This window comes from Sinocyclocheilus anshuiensis, unplaced genomic scaffold, assembly GCF_001515605.1.
Source record: "Sinocyclocheilus anshuiensis isolate Anshui unplaced genomic scaffold, SAMN03320099.WGS_v1.1 scaffold419, whole genome shotgun sequence".
Lineage (NCBI taxonomy): Eukaryota > Metazoa > Chordata > Actinopteri > Cypriniformes > Cyprinidae > Sinocyclocheilus > Sinocyclocheilus anshuiensis.
Genome location: NW_015548228.1, coordinates 375,352 through 389,662, shown reverse-complemented (window position 1 = coordinate 389,662; position 14,311 = coordinate 375,352). Strand labels below are relative to the sequence as shown.

At 37.1% G+C, this 14,311-nt stretch overlaps 2 protein-coding genes across 3 annotated transcripts in view; both read left to right on the top strand.

The window, feature by feature from the left end:
- The window catches only part of LOC107654491 (casein kinase I-like), a 46,438-nt gene extending 43,872 nt beyond the window's left edge, over positions 1-2,566 (top strand). For both annotated transcript variants that reach the window (XM_016441571.1, XM_016441570.1), the window contains one exon: positions 946-2,566. Coding sequence is in view for 1 of the 2 variants with exons in the window: in XM_016441570.1 (XP_016297056.1) it covers positions 946-996 (51 nt within the window). In the remaining variant the exon portion in view is untranslated. The remainder of the gene's footprint in view (positions 1-945) is intronic.
- Positions 2,567-9,577: 7,011 nt separating this feature from the next.
- The window catches only part of engase (endo-beta-N-acetylglucosaminidase), a 9,578-nt gene continuing 4,844 nt past the window's right edge, over positions 9,578-14,311 (top strand). The window contains exons 1-9 of the mRNA XM_016441561.1: positions 9,578-9,769; positions 9,874-9,950; positions 10,030-10,231; positions 10,315-10,463; positions 11,924-12,078; positions 12,166-12,314; positions 12,423-12,594; positions 13,188-13,291; positions 13,466-13,577. Of these exons, the coding sequence (XP_016297047.1) occupies positions 9,669-9,769; positions 9,874-9,950; positions 10,030-10,231; positions 10,315-10,463; positions 11,924-12,078; positions 12,166-12,314; positions 12,423-12,594; positions 13,188-13,291; positions 13,466-13,577 (1,221 nt within the window). The 5' untranslated portion in view covers positions 9,578-9,668. The remainder of the gene's footprint in view (positions 9,770-9,873; positions 9,951-10,029; positions 10,232-10,314; positions 10,464-11,923; positions 12,079-12,165; positions 12,315-12,422; positions 12,595-13,187; positions 13,292-13,465; positions 13,578-14,311) is intronic.

The window sequence follows — 14,311 nt, the reverse complement described above, 5'->3', positions numbered from 1 at the left end:
GAACTAAAGCGGTGCGAAAGGCCCTAATATTGACATAAAGTACACTATGCTTAAAAGTTTAGGGTCATTAAGATATAAATTATATATAAATTTCACAAAATATTTAACAGTATTCGGGTTTTTCACCCCATACTTTTGAACAGTAGTATATGTGATTGAAATGCAATACGTGTTTATTTGTTATCATTATTTGTTGCTGTGGTTACAGGCGTTATGCAAGAGTTCATGAAGCAATAGAATTCGGTGATGTCTGTAAAGACATCATCTAATCCGCTCCCATCTTTTTAAAGAGTCATGCCTAGCAGTTATCACTCCAAAATACTGACTGCTTGAACATAGCCAAATTAAATTGCGCTGTTAAAGCCAATTCACAGTGCACCGACAAACGGCAACAGACACATTCATCAGGTTTTGTCTGATCATGTGTTTTGACATTGGTCAGCGCTTGTTTTCGCCGATTAAACATGTTGATTCGGTGTTTGTTGGGTCTCGGAATGTCCGATAAGTCACGTATTGGTCGGCTGCCGCGTTAAGTTCCTTGCACACTGAATCCAAAATGTTCATATGCGATTTAATTATAATTCGTCACGCACAGAAACCTTGCACACCTTTGTAAAAACACCTCTCAAAATGCTTGCTACAGATGCGAAAAACAGAAAATTGAACCCGATCTGATTTTTTTTTTTATGACGGGCGAAAGTTTCAGAGGCAATGTGTAAACGTGATTGACACAATGTGAGGTCTTACTTGTTTTTTAACCTGTGAAAATTTCCGATGAGAATTTCAGACTCCGTGTGCAAGGACCGTTAGTCTGTGTCTATCAGTGCAGTGTGAATTGGCCTTTAAAAACACTCAGGAAGCTACTGAGATACTCTCAGCAACAGTTTGCAGTTATATCATGTGGCATTCAGAAACTGACGTGTCTGTCTCTCCTCCCCACGCCAGGCTCTTTCTCGCGTCACCCCAAGTGGCCTGCAGTCTGCCGTACCTCGATGAGACCCTCCACACGCCTCAAGAGCAGACCAACCACAGTCCTGATCTGCACTAGGACTTCTCCAGCAGCCTCTAGCCATGTGAAATCAACCTCAGCAAATCAAATTGAAACAAGAGACTTCATTTCCTCCTTCCTCTCAATGCAATTAAACACACTTGAGAGTCACGCAAACTCGAGAGATGGACAGATTTTGGTTTTCTTTTCTTCTTTTCACACACACCACACACGTTTCCTTACCTACACTACTCCAACAGACACCTGGGCACAACAGTTGTGCTTGTTAACATCACTTTTTGCCAGACAATCGCTGGCGAGATGGGAGGGACGGGATGGGACGGGACGGGGGGCGTGATTCTCAGCCATCGCTGCCTTCGGCCCTCTGACACACACCATGAGGAGAGGGCCGTCCTCCTGCCGTCCAAGGGCCTCTTCGCAAAGCAAGAGCGTCTTGGCTGAAGCCATGTACAGCGGCTCTGATAGCGCGACGCACCCTCTCCTATTGCAAAAAATTACTTTTACACAGCTTGGAATGCAGCTGTACTGATAGCCATTGATATTTTGCATACCGTAATCTTTTATTTTTGTCTTTTTATGTACAACAGAGATTAAATTGATTTCACACTGGCTACAGTCTTTTGCAGGTGAATCTTTTTCTCTTTTTGTTAGTTTAACAGCGTTAAGCTTAATGAAATGTGCAGAAATAAATCAAAAGTTTGAAAGCCTGTTCGTTCATGTGGCGGGATGAAGGCAGTGTCCTTTTTATGTCATTTTGTAGTTTATTATGTGGAAGGCCAGGCGAAGAAACATACAGCAAAGGTTTGAGTAGTCGTACCCACAGTATCACCTTTACACTCTTTTAGATGAGTTTTAGTTTTCGTTGCACCAATCAACCTGGCCCTCTATATCAGCTCTCATGTTTTTTGCTCATTGATTTTATTGCATTCCCTTATGCTTTTCTTTTGTTTGTCAAAAGCTGTGAAATGCATGTATTGTAGAGTTGTTGTTGTTAATGTTGATGCTTGTTTCTTTTTACCCCCTGAACTAAGCTTAGTGCTTTTACAGTATCGCATGCACACGTGGTTGGGTCAAGACTGTTGACAGACATTTATAGCAGGAAGTCGAATAATGTGAAAAGGGCTTAGTTTTTCTGACCTGAGGGTATAAATATGAACAACTTGGGGCATATGTTGAGACAAACGGGCACGTTTTCTTTTAACATTTGTGTTTGGATTTAGAAATGGATGTCCTGTGCCCAGCTTGTCTCATTGAGAGTACACCAGCCATCATTTAAGCCATGCCTGATTTGATTTAGTTTTTCTTTTGACTGACACTTTTAACAATTGAGATGCAAGGTTTTGTTTTTCTTCAACTTTATTTACTGAGTATTACCAATGCTTTTAGTACTACATTTCCCTTGTTTCGGAAGTGTGGTTCCTTGAATTACTGGTGCTATAAGTCACAGAGGACGTGGAAGGCGAGCTGCCTGTCCGTATCATTCAGCATAGTAGAGCGTAGGCTTTTTCTGTAGTCATGGGGTGGGGGGGCTAGTGGTGAAACTCTTAAATTCTGTTGTCATGTATATAGGATGTTTCTAGTGATGGCAAAGTACCATTTTTTCATAGCCACTGTCTGTGTGTGTGTGTGTGTGTGTGTGTGTGTGTATCGTGAGTATGGGGAAAAGGCTAGTGCTTAGAGAGGTGCGAGGGACTTTGTTCTGTTCTGGATTTGATAAGTTAGTCATTCTTTCTCTCCACTGGTGGTCTCACAGAAACAGCCGCTCCAGTACTGGTGTTGTTTAAATGTAGGCACAAGTACACTTTGTCGCGGATCGAGCTATTATGGATTTCTCTATTTCATTTTCTGGTTCATTCTACACACGACTACTTGGCCAGTCCTTTTGCATCACACTGTGCTGTATCAGGTGGAATTATGGAAATCTTCCTTCCCTGGAAGATTTTTTTCCTCATTTGTATTGCCACTGTATTTGTGTATTTTAAAACGTGTAAATAAATTAATAAGTACTTGTAAGTAGTTTTTTCCCTTTTCCTTTCACCACATAAAAGATGTTTCTTAAAGACATAGGCCTAGTTCATCCAAAAATTCAAAATTCTATCAATTACTTCATGTGTTCCAAATTCACAAGGCTTTTTAAAATTTTTTTTTATCTTAATTGGGTTGGTTTGACGCCATATTGCATGAGGCTGTGAGGGATAGCGTGCACTGTATAAAGGTCCTAAATCATGTAACTTTAAAATCTGTTTTATGAAGTTTTTCTACTGTATTTTTTTTCTCCTCTCAAAGAAGTTTCGTCAGCTGAATAATCGTTGTGAGGAGTCCGTCGAACGCACTGTATTGTAACTTACTAACTACCCTCAGCCTTGTTTTCATTCCAGTCAAAAATTAAGTGAACGTACACCGTATATTCTTGAAAAACGAATATATTTTAATGAAACATGACAGATTAAAAGTACGTTACATTTTTGACTTTGGCGCTCCAAAATGGTCATAAAGAGGCCACTTTGTAAAAGTGTTAATCGAGTGGGTTAAGTTTTCTGAAGATGCACGATAGCTTATGATAAACATTTATTTCAGGCTTTAATTCACATAAATATTTATCAGTGCACAGAGCTCATCTAATCGTTTTGAAGTGTTTAAGTTCAGGTGGAATTGGCTTTAAATTGAGGAACAGAAATCTGATTTCATTGCAAATCAATGTGCTTCGGAGATGAACGCTGAAGGCTTTGTGAGTTTGGAATGATAAAGGGTGAGCAAATGACAAAACAACCATTTTTTTTTGGGGAGGGAATGAGTAAAGTTCAGAGGACAATCCTGGGATCAAGAGGAATTACTTTACCAATGATTTGACTTATAATATTTAATATTTTAACCCCAAAACAATTAACTTTAGTACATTCCCACATACAATGGAATAAAGTTCCCTTCTCTTGTTTACATTTGTACTATATATCAGGAATATTCGGGTTGAAGTGATGTAACTTAACTGTAGTGATATATTGTCTACTCAACCATTTATACTGAAGCAGTCTCAAATGGGTACTCATTGTCTGAGTTTGGGCTTTTAAACATGCTATTTGCCACTCTTCCTCAGTTATATCAGCCTGCAGGTCAGACCGCCATGCTTGAAGTCTGTCATTAAATGATTCTTTAGATTTGGCCACAAACTGTTTATATAACACAGATACCTGACCTCTACCTTTCAAACAGTTAAGTGTAATATTTTCCAAAGTAGAAAGAGGAGGCTCAACCAAACTTTGGCCTTGTCTTGATAGAATAAAGCTACGTAATTGCAAATATTTGAAAAAGTGCTTTTGCGGAATTCCAAACCTTGTCCTAATTTCTTCAAAGGACATAAAGTTTCCTTCATTATAGAGATCAGAGACCTTACTAATACCTTGAATTGACCAGATTTTAAAACGGATCGGCTCTGCCAGGACGGAAATTTTCATTACCAAAAACTGGTGAAAAGCGCGAGAGTTGTGGTAATTCACCTAAATGAGCAAGAGCCTCAAACCATACTGTTATAGTATTTCTGGTATATGGATTTTTAGTACCTTTAATTAACTTCTTAGCATCAGCTGAATACAAATATAAATTCAAAGGAATTGGAATAGAGTGAGCCTCTATGGATACCCAGGTCGGAGGATAATCTTTCTCAAAATAAAACATTGCTGCTTTAATTTGAGCTGCCCAGTAGTACCATTTTAAGTTTGGTAAGTTTAACCCCCCTCTATCATAAGGCAAGTACAGCAAGGAGAGCCTGAGACGAGGGCGCTTGTTGTTCCAAATGAAGTTTGTGAAAGTTTTTTTCATTAGGACAAAAAAAGAGGAATGTGGAGGGAGGGGGATGGATTGGAAGAGATATTTGGGTAAGATTGACATTTTTAATATATTAACATGGCCAATTAATGAAATGGGGAGTTTTGTCCATCTGTTTAGCAGACCAGTTATAGAATCTGATATGGGCTTATAATTTGCTGATACAATTTCATTTACAGTTGGTGTAATTTTAATCCCAAGGTAAGTAAAACCTTCAATTAAAAGTAAAACCCTATAATTATATGCATATACTCTATCCGAACTATTTGAATCCAGTTTAAACTAATTAGAAGACATTAAAGGGATTGTTACTCAGAAATGAACATTGTGTCATTGTTTACTCCAGTGCTGTTTTAGACCCCCATCGGCATTTGTTACATGGACAAAAACAGTTCAGACATTCTGTTCCCATGAACAAGAAAGAAAGTAATACAAATTTGGAACAATGATGACAGAATGTTCATTTTTGGGTGAACTACTACTTTGTTTGGTGGTCAAGTCAAGTCTCCTTTTTTATATAGCGCTTTTAACAATACAGATTGTGTCAAAGCAGCTTTACAGTATTAAATAGGAAAATAGTGTGTCAATAATGCAAAAGGACAACAGTAAACACTCAATTTTCAGTTAAAGGCAGTGGTGAACATACCAGTGCCATAAAGACAGGCATAAAGCATAGCCAACAGGATGGAGGAGATCCAGGCTGTGTCACTGTAGCCCACCTCAAACTCTCTAATCAGCTCCTTGAAGAAAACACTGACGGCCTTGGGAAGAGCGTAGGAGAAACCTGTGATGACGAAGCAACCAAAGAGCACGGCCCAACCCCAGCCACCATCAGGGGCCTTCACTCCACTACTGCCATCATCCAGTGCCACTCCACCCATGATGCTCTACTGCTCTGTGGAGAGATGAGACACTCATGCTCTCAGGGGAATATAGGTTGTAGTATGCAAGTCTATTATGATGCCTTCAGGACCTTAAGGAATCACATATAGTCAAATGACAAGGCATTTGAGTTGGCAGTTATAATAAAATGTTTTAGTTGTATGGGTCTCACAAAGCGGGTAGTAAAATGCCCAGGCTATATTTGCACGCCAAAATCATAATGATCTGCTTCACTGTAATGAAAATAATGTCACTATGCAAAAAATTTTAATGGTCCCAAAACACGCTTTATTGTCTTCTGAGACTCAACCTACAACAGACTGAGAATTTAGCGAGAATGTTATTATGACTTGATTGTCTTAAATATAATGATAAAGTATGTGAAATTAGAATGTTTTCTAGTTTATACTCCCTTGTTAAATGATACAGGTTTGAGAGTCTTTGTATATTTTTTATATATTTACAGTTCATGTTTTTTACATTTGATTTAATTACTGAATTAATAAATTTATTTATTTTACCGTTATAGCTAATGCGACATTTTCACAGCTTTACTATTAAATAGTAGCTAATAGTAACATTTGGTAATTGAAGCTATTTTTACCATAGTACATTTTGTGAAGAAAATTGTCAATTTTGGGGAAATGCACAAATCTGCACATACTCTGATCTTTCAAAAATACTCCCTATTCATCTCTAATTGACTATCCAAGCTCACCTATATTAAATTGTACCTAGTGTTATTTTAAATACTGGCTGTTCATTCACAGTGCCGTGATTCCTCCGTATTTCAGAGGCACCTGTTACGTTTGTTCTATGTGGGGAATATACGGGAAGGGATGCTGCATGGACATTTACATTTATCAGTGTGAAGCAAGGTTTCATTTCTCATTCACATTGTCTACATCTAAGAGCGTCTGAGGCTCTGTGCAACTAATTTCAAACAATAACGTGCAGATTTAAATTCATAACTAGTACATCAACTCAACTTCATTAATTCATTACTCATTTGATATCTGATCAAATGCACATTATTATTCTTTAGTTTGGGTTAAACAAATCAATTTTGCTTGGTTGGAACAGCAGCTACGCTAATTATGTCTCTATTTGTTTCTCTGTTTCTGTAACTAGGATTCACACAAGCTTCAGTCTGGATCCAGAACACCTGAGAAGAGATGATGCCAACCCCTCAGAGGACGTCAGATGATGCCAACCCTGAAACAACATACAGAACTACCACATTTTGCTATAAGTTTGATTGCATCATATAATAATTGCTGTTAATAGTGTTCATCATCTGTTTGATTACGTCTTTAATTGATTTTTCCGTACATTTCTGCCATATGTACATTAACTGACAGTCACCACTGATAAGCTACCACTAAATATTGTAGAAACTTAATTTGCTGCAAAGTTGCTTTGCAACGATTTGTATCATGAAAAGCGCTATACAATTAAACTTGAATTGAATTGAATTGAATTGAATTACATCAAATTGACTTTTAAACCTGGTCCTAAGATCTGTGCAAACATTTTTTCATGATTTTTCATCATGTTTTCATGTTCACCTAAGCGTGCTTGTGACGCCAGCTTTTCTTTCCGTTTCTGTGCAACTGTGTGAAAATAACCTGGCCAGTTCTGAGGTTCAGTAAGTTGTGAAATATTAAAAGTTGTCTTTTTAGTGGAAACTGGAATGTTATTTCAAATATGCCGTATATCTGTGAAAAAGTGCATACTGAGTTTCTGGAGAAGCTTAACATGCATATCCATCTTAAATATTTGAAGAAGTCATATGCAGAGTCAAATTCATGTAAATTAAAGGCATCACTGCTCGTTTGAAAAATCAGGCCTGGCTCAATTGGACATTTCCATACATGTATTTTTTTTTGTTCTTTAATTTTAATGTCAGAAAAGAGCATTTATGGTCTAGTCTGCTCCACTGTAGCTTTTCACTGCAGAACATTGCAGTTTGTTTTGAACTTTCCGGCGGGAACCGGACTGGCCTCTGTAATAACCTGCGGGGCATCAGTGGATTGATCAGTGCTGTAGTGTAACACAATCATTTCACAAACACAGATCTAATGTGGGTCATGAATACATTAAGCCCAACACATCGACTGGCTTGAGCAAACCATGCAAAGCTGTTCAATGCGAATTTCGCATAGGCCTGTTCTATCAGAATTTAAATTGAAATCTTTTCTGGATAAATATGTTTAAAATATATATAACGGCTTTAATTGAATCATTGTAAACAAACTCGATGGCTTATTATAGAAGCATAACAATGCAAAGGGAAAAAAAGGAAAAGAATGACAGGAAATGATGGGGATGACTCGACACGTTCAAGTTGAGTTCCTGTAAATGAGCTAATCTACATGTTGTTAGTTTCTCTTTTTGAATGCTTGCAGAATGTCTATGCAAGTTGCCTCAAGTAAATATATGGATGTATATTTAACGTAAGTGTATAGGCATTCGATGTGTTGCCAAAACATTAGATTGGTAGTGATATTGGTTTTACTATCATTGATTTATGTATACCAGAATAATTGAAAAACAATATACGCAAATGTTATCTGTGCCCATGAAGCTGTGGGTGAAAATGAATTTTTACTATATTAAAGTCTGCATCTCAGAAACTGTTCATGAAAATGAAACTTCCAGATTTCCATGGCACCCTAGTATCCCTTCTGCTTTCAGAATGCAGGCCCTCATGACTACTGAAAGAAGAAAAAGCAGAAGAGAATCATTGTGCCAGCAGCAAATGGACGATTATATGAGAAGTGTTTAGACACATTCTGAATGAGACAAAAAGGACAAAGAGTGTGAATTATTTATGAACTGATGTATTTTAGCTCCTCTCTAATTCAGATTTGGTTGTTTGAATACGTTTTCTAGCTGGGAACTGGAGGCCTCACATAACACTACCACTAAATAATCCTGCAGAAAATCATAGTGAAGCCACATACTTACTGTTCACCAGGGCTCACCCCAGTATTCAAAATCATATAATAATGTGGGTAATTGGCTATTTATTTCTAATATTTTTTTCCATGAGTCACAGTTATAGTTATCTTGTTTATTGTACTTTTGAGTCTCAAATGATCACTCCAGTGGCTTTACCGGGTGCAGCATGCTTTGCGTATCTTGTCTAGGTCAGTGCATGTAAGATGGCTTGATGTTTCACAGCAACTGACCGTTTAACTTTTCATGAGTGCTTAGGATAAACATGAAATGTGACCCTGGAGCACAAAAGCAGTCTTAAGTCGCTGGGGTATATTTGTAGCAATAGCCAACAATACATTGTATGGGTCAAAATTATAGATTTTTCTTTTATGCCAAAAATCATTAGAACGTTAAATAAAGATCATGTTCCATGAAGACATTTTGTAAAGTTCCTACTGTAAATATATTAAAACTTAATTTTTTATTAGTAACATGCATTGCTAAGAACTTCATTTGTACAACTTTAAAGGCGATTTTCTCAATATTTAGATTTTTTGCACCCTCAGATTCCAGATTTTCAAATAGTTATATCTCGGCCAAATATTATCCTATCCTAACAAACCATACATCAATGGAAAGCTTATTTATTCAGCTTTCAGTTGATGCATGAATCTCAATTTCGAGAAATTGACCCTTATGACTGGTTTTGTGGTCCAGGGTCACAAATATGTTTTGATATACATTTTAAAACAGGCAGTTTAATTTCATAATATTCCATCTGGGTAAAGCAATTACCTGTCGCCTCTGTTGCCAGTCATTTTAAAGGTCTACTCTACTGCCCTCTAGTGAAGCTTTAGAGCAACACCGTCACGCAGGATGACGCACTGCCACTCTTTCAGCCAATCAGCGCACAGGCGGAAGCTGGTAGTTCTTTCTGCTTCTAACTCTCGCTCGCACTGCTGCTAGAAATTACTGCTTTGTCTGGAAACTGGCTATCCGCTGACATTTGTAAATGGAAAGTGTTTCTACAAAAGAGAAAGATAACATGACATCCCGCAAACGAAAAAGGGAAGAAACTACAAGCAGTAAGATTCCCAAATCTGAGGAGAACAGGTAACTTTGCTTTGACTGATGCATTTTTATAATCGTATCTGCATGTTATGTAACTCTTTTATTGCCATTACAACTTATGTTCAATGTGATGCTTGTTTGTTCAGCTCTGAGTCTTGCCTCAGTCAGCCAAGCGATCACAGTGTTCATGAAGTCATAACTTACGAGCCATCTAGGTTGCCAGGTACTGATCCTATATGCTGCATCTTAATCTTTTTAAAAGATTACTGGCTCTTTTAAAAGTCTTGTTTGTGGTCTAACAGCAATCCACTATGATCCTGACACAACTGAGCCCATCAGCTGCAGTCTGAAGTCTCTTGATGAATTGTTGTCGTGGAAACGCAATGAAGCAAGCCCTTTTAATGTGGCCACTGTGCCTTTGGCTAGCAGGTATCCTCCACTGCACAGCTGCCCTAGACGGACATTGGTGTCCCATGACATGATGGGTGGCTACCTGGAGGACAGGTACAACTCGGAGTTTAACCGATTTTCAAGCGTGTTATGTCAGTTTCATTAGTTGTTTTCATGGTCCTGTCCTTTCTGCTGAGGTTCATTCAAGGTGCAGAGGTGGAGACACCATATGCCTTCTATCACTGGGAGTATATTGACATCTTCAACTACTTCAGTCATCAGATGATAACCGTTCCTCCTGCAGTTTGGACGAACGCAGCACATAAGCATGGAGTGCTCTCTATAGGTGAGTCTCTTGGTGGGATTTTAAGGACTTGCGCTAAAAATAACTTTGTAATAAAGAAGTATGCTTTAGCAGAAATACTCTATATTATAAAAGAATATACCTAAGTGCAAACTGAATGTAATGTTTTCTGACACTAAAATGCACATTAATTGCCATTAAATGAAACACTATTATAGTTTAAATTGATACTATATGCTTAAATCTTTCATGTAATTTCTTAATTCTATTGAAATGTCTATGTATGGTTTTAAATATATTTGTAGTTACACATTTGTAATGATGAAATGTAAAATTAGTACATTTCAGATATTAATTTGAAATGTAATACTGAATAACATAACCATGTACTTTAGTATGAGTATGTTGGTCAACGCATCAAATTAAGTGTACTTTTAAATGACAAAAGACTAAAATCTACTTTAAAGAAAAACTTACTTACATTGTTACAAAGTGCATTTTTCTTAAAAGTGGACTTATGCTAAGAAACATATTCTTGAAAGTGTACTCTTAAGTGGCCTATTATTTCATTAATATTACCTGCAAGTAGTTTTTACAAATATTAGTGCTGTCAAACGATTAATCATGATTAATCGCATCCAAAAATAGTTTTTGTTTACAAAATATAAGTATGTGTACTGTGTATATTTATGTATATATAAATACACACACGCATACAGTATATATATTTAAAATATTTACATGTATTTACATGCTTAAATTTATATTCATATAATTTATATTATATAAATATATTTAAAATATTAACATAACATATTTTTCTTATATATCTACATGCATGCATGTGTATTTATATATACATAATAAATAAACACAGTTCACACACACATATTATGTAAACAAAAACTTTTATTTTGGATGCGATTAATTGCAATTAATCGTTTGACAGCACTAAAAAATATATTTTCAGGATTTGAATTATGCTACAAGTGTTCATTCAATATAATTATGCAGATTTCTTTTTTCACAAGGGTAATTCACCCAAAAACGAATATTTTGTCAACATTTCCTCAACCTGATATTGTTCCAAACCATGTTTGTTCTTTCTTCTGTGAAACACAAAAGGAGAAATTTAGCAGAGTGTCCAAGCTGCTCTTTTCCATACAATAGACAGCAGGTGACGTCCAAGCTCCTATACATATGCCTTTTGAAGAGTCATAATATAGCGCACAAGTCTTATAGACACTTTGAATATACATTTATAGTTGGAGGTTGACAGCTAGTGTTCTCAGTGTAATGGCATGGAAAAGAGCAGCTTGGGCATACTACAAAATATCTGCTTTTGTGCTCCACAGGAAAAACTATATGTTTGCAATGACATGAGAGTGAATAAATGATTATTTCATTTTTGGTTTACTATTCCTGTAATTAACCACAGCATCTCCTCTATACACAAGTGAAACTAGAATTGATGTATTAAAATAGTCCTGTTCCCCTCTAAGGCACATTCATCACAGAGTGGACAGATGGAGCGAAGACATGTGAGGCCTTCCTTGCAGATGAGGAGAGTTACTGCGCAGCTGCTGATAAGTTGGTTCAGATTTCCCACTGCTACGGCTTTGACGGCTGGCTCATTAACATAGAAAATGTGCTGAGTGTGAGTAACCAAGGCATATCTGATTATTTAGAGGCCTATGTGGACATAATGTGTGGTACATTACCTCAAATTTCACTCACTCCTCAGGAGACTGCGGTGAAGAACACTGGCCCTTTTCTGCGCTACCTCACAGACCAGGTGCATGAGCGCGTTCCAGGCAGTGTGGTGATCTGGTATGACAGCGTGCTGAAAAATGGCTCGCTCAACTGGCAGAACGAAATCAATGACGACAACAGGCAAGTAATGGTCTTGAGGCATTATAGAGGGGCAGATCAGGTCTGTGAGATTTATGCGGTAGATATTGTGCAACTTATGCCATCAGCTTCCTTTTGTCATCCTGTCAGAATGTTTTTTGATGCCTGTGATGGAATATTCACTAACTACAACTGGACAGAGCAGAGTCTGGAGTGGATGAAGTCCTATTCTGCTGCTCAGGGCCGCTTTGCTGACATCTATGTTGGTGTTGACGTGTTTGCGAGAGGGAAGGTGGTCGGAGGCAAATTTGAGACCAATAAGGTTAGTGAAGTTTTAGTTAGAGAATAATTTCAATATATGAACACTACCATTCAGAATTGTTAGTAAGGAGTTTAAATTGTTTTTGAAAGAAGTCTCTTATATTCATCAAGGCGGGATTTATCTGATCAAAACTACAATAAAACAGTAATATTGTAAAATGTTATTACAGTTTAAAAAACTGGTTTCTGTTGTAATATATTTTAAAATGTAATTTATTAATGTGATGCAAAGCTGTATTTTCAGCATCATTACTCCAGTCTTCAGAGTCACATGATCCTTCAGAAATCATTCTAATATGCTGATTTGCTGCTCAAGAAACATTTCTTATTATCATCAGTGTTAAAAACAGCTGTGCTGCTTAATATTTTTGTGGAAACTGTGATACACTTTTTCAGGTTTCTTTGATGAATAGAAAGTTCAAAAGCATTTATTTGAAACAGAAATCTTTTGTTACATTATAAATGTGTCTTTGCTGTCGCTTTTGATTAATTTAATGCATCCTTGCTGAATAAAAAAATTAACAGTATTTCACATCTAAAATATCTCATTGGTTTTTGACTCTGAGTACAAGTGTCTTTTTGTTTTCTTATTAGGCTCTGGAGCTGATTCGGAAGTATGAATTTTCAACAGCCATATTTGCTCCTGGGTGGGTGTATGAATGCCACGAAAAGGCAGATTTCCGCCAAAACCAGGACAAGTAAGCTCTTTAGAACACTCCACTTGGACTGCTCATAGTTTGCTCACTGTTTTGTGATGGAAAGTGTTTGTAAGTGCGCGCGCACACACACACACACACACACACACACACACACACACACACACACAAGCAAACGTCCTAGTCACCAATGTATTTTCTAATCACTCATTTCAGGTTTTGGAATTTGCTGTCTGATTTCGTTTATATCCACCGGCCCTCGTACAGTCTTCCATTCATCTCCTCATTCTGTCAGGGCTTTGGGAAGAGCATGTACTGGAGGGGACAGGTATGCTGCACTCAAGATGCACTTTAATACCTGTGTGACTCATCTTGTTCAGTTTGAACAATTCATCAGTGCTCAATTTGAACCATTCAGCTTAAAGGGTTAGTTCACCCAAAAATGAAATTAGACCATGAATTATTCACCCTCAAGTCATCCTAGGTGTATATGACTTTCTTCTTTCAGAGAAGAAAGACGCGCCCATCCATAATAAAAAGTGCCTCCAGCCCTCTACGAACACCTTGGCAATTGAATCGCCATTGGCTAGTAAATTTTTTAGTTTACTTGCCAGACTGATAAATATATATATTCGTTTGTAAAATGGCACAGTTTTATAAATATCTGAAAGTACACTCTTAACATCAGTCAGTCAAGCATTATAATATGATAATTAATATTGTTTAATGATAGAACTTTAGTAATTAGAATTAAAACTTGATAACCATGTATGAATGCATATTAGTCATTTTAACTGAACTTTGGACTGGTGGTGGTGCTTTTTTGGTCATTCAGTGTTTCTGTAACAAAATTAAAAATTGGGGAAAAACTAACAAAAATACTGATAAGATAATAATGATACGAATTCTACTAATAAGAACAATATAAAACGCACCAAGGATTAATGAGCTACTGGATTCATGAATATTAATCAGGTTGTGTGCGTTCGCTCGAACTGATTTGCTGAAATCAAAACAGGGACGATAATAGGTGAGCACCAGCCAATGAGATTGCCGTTTGCA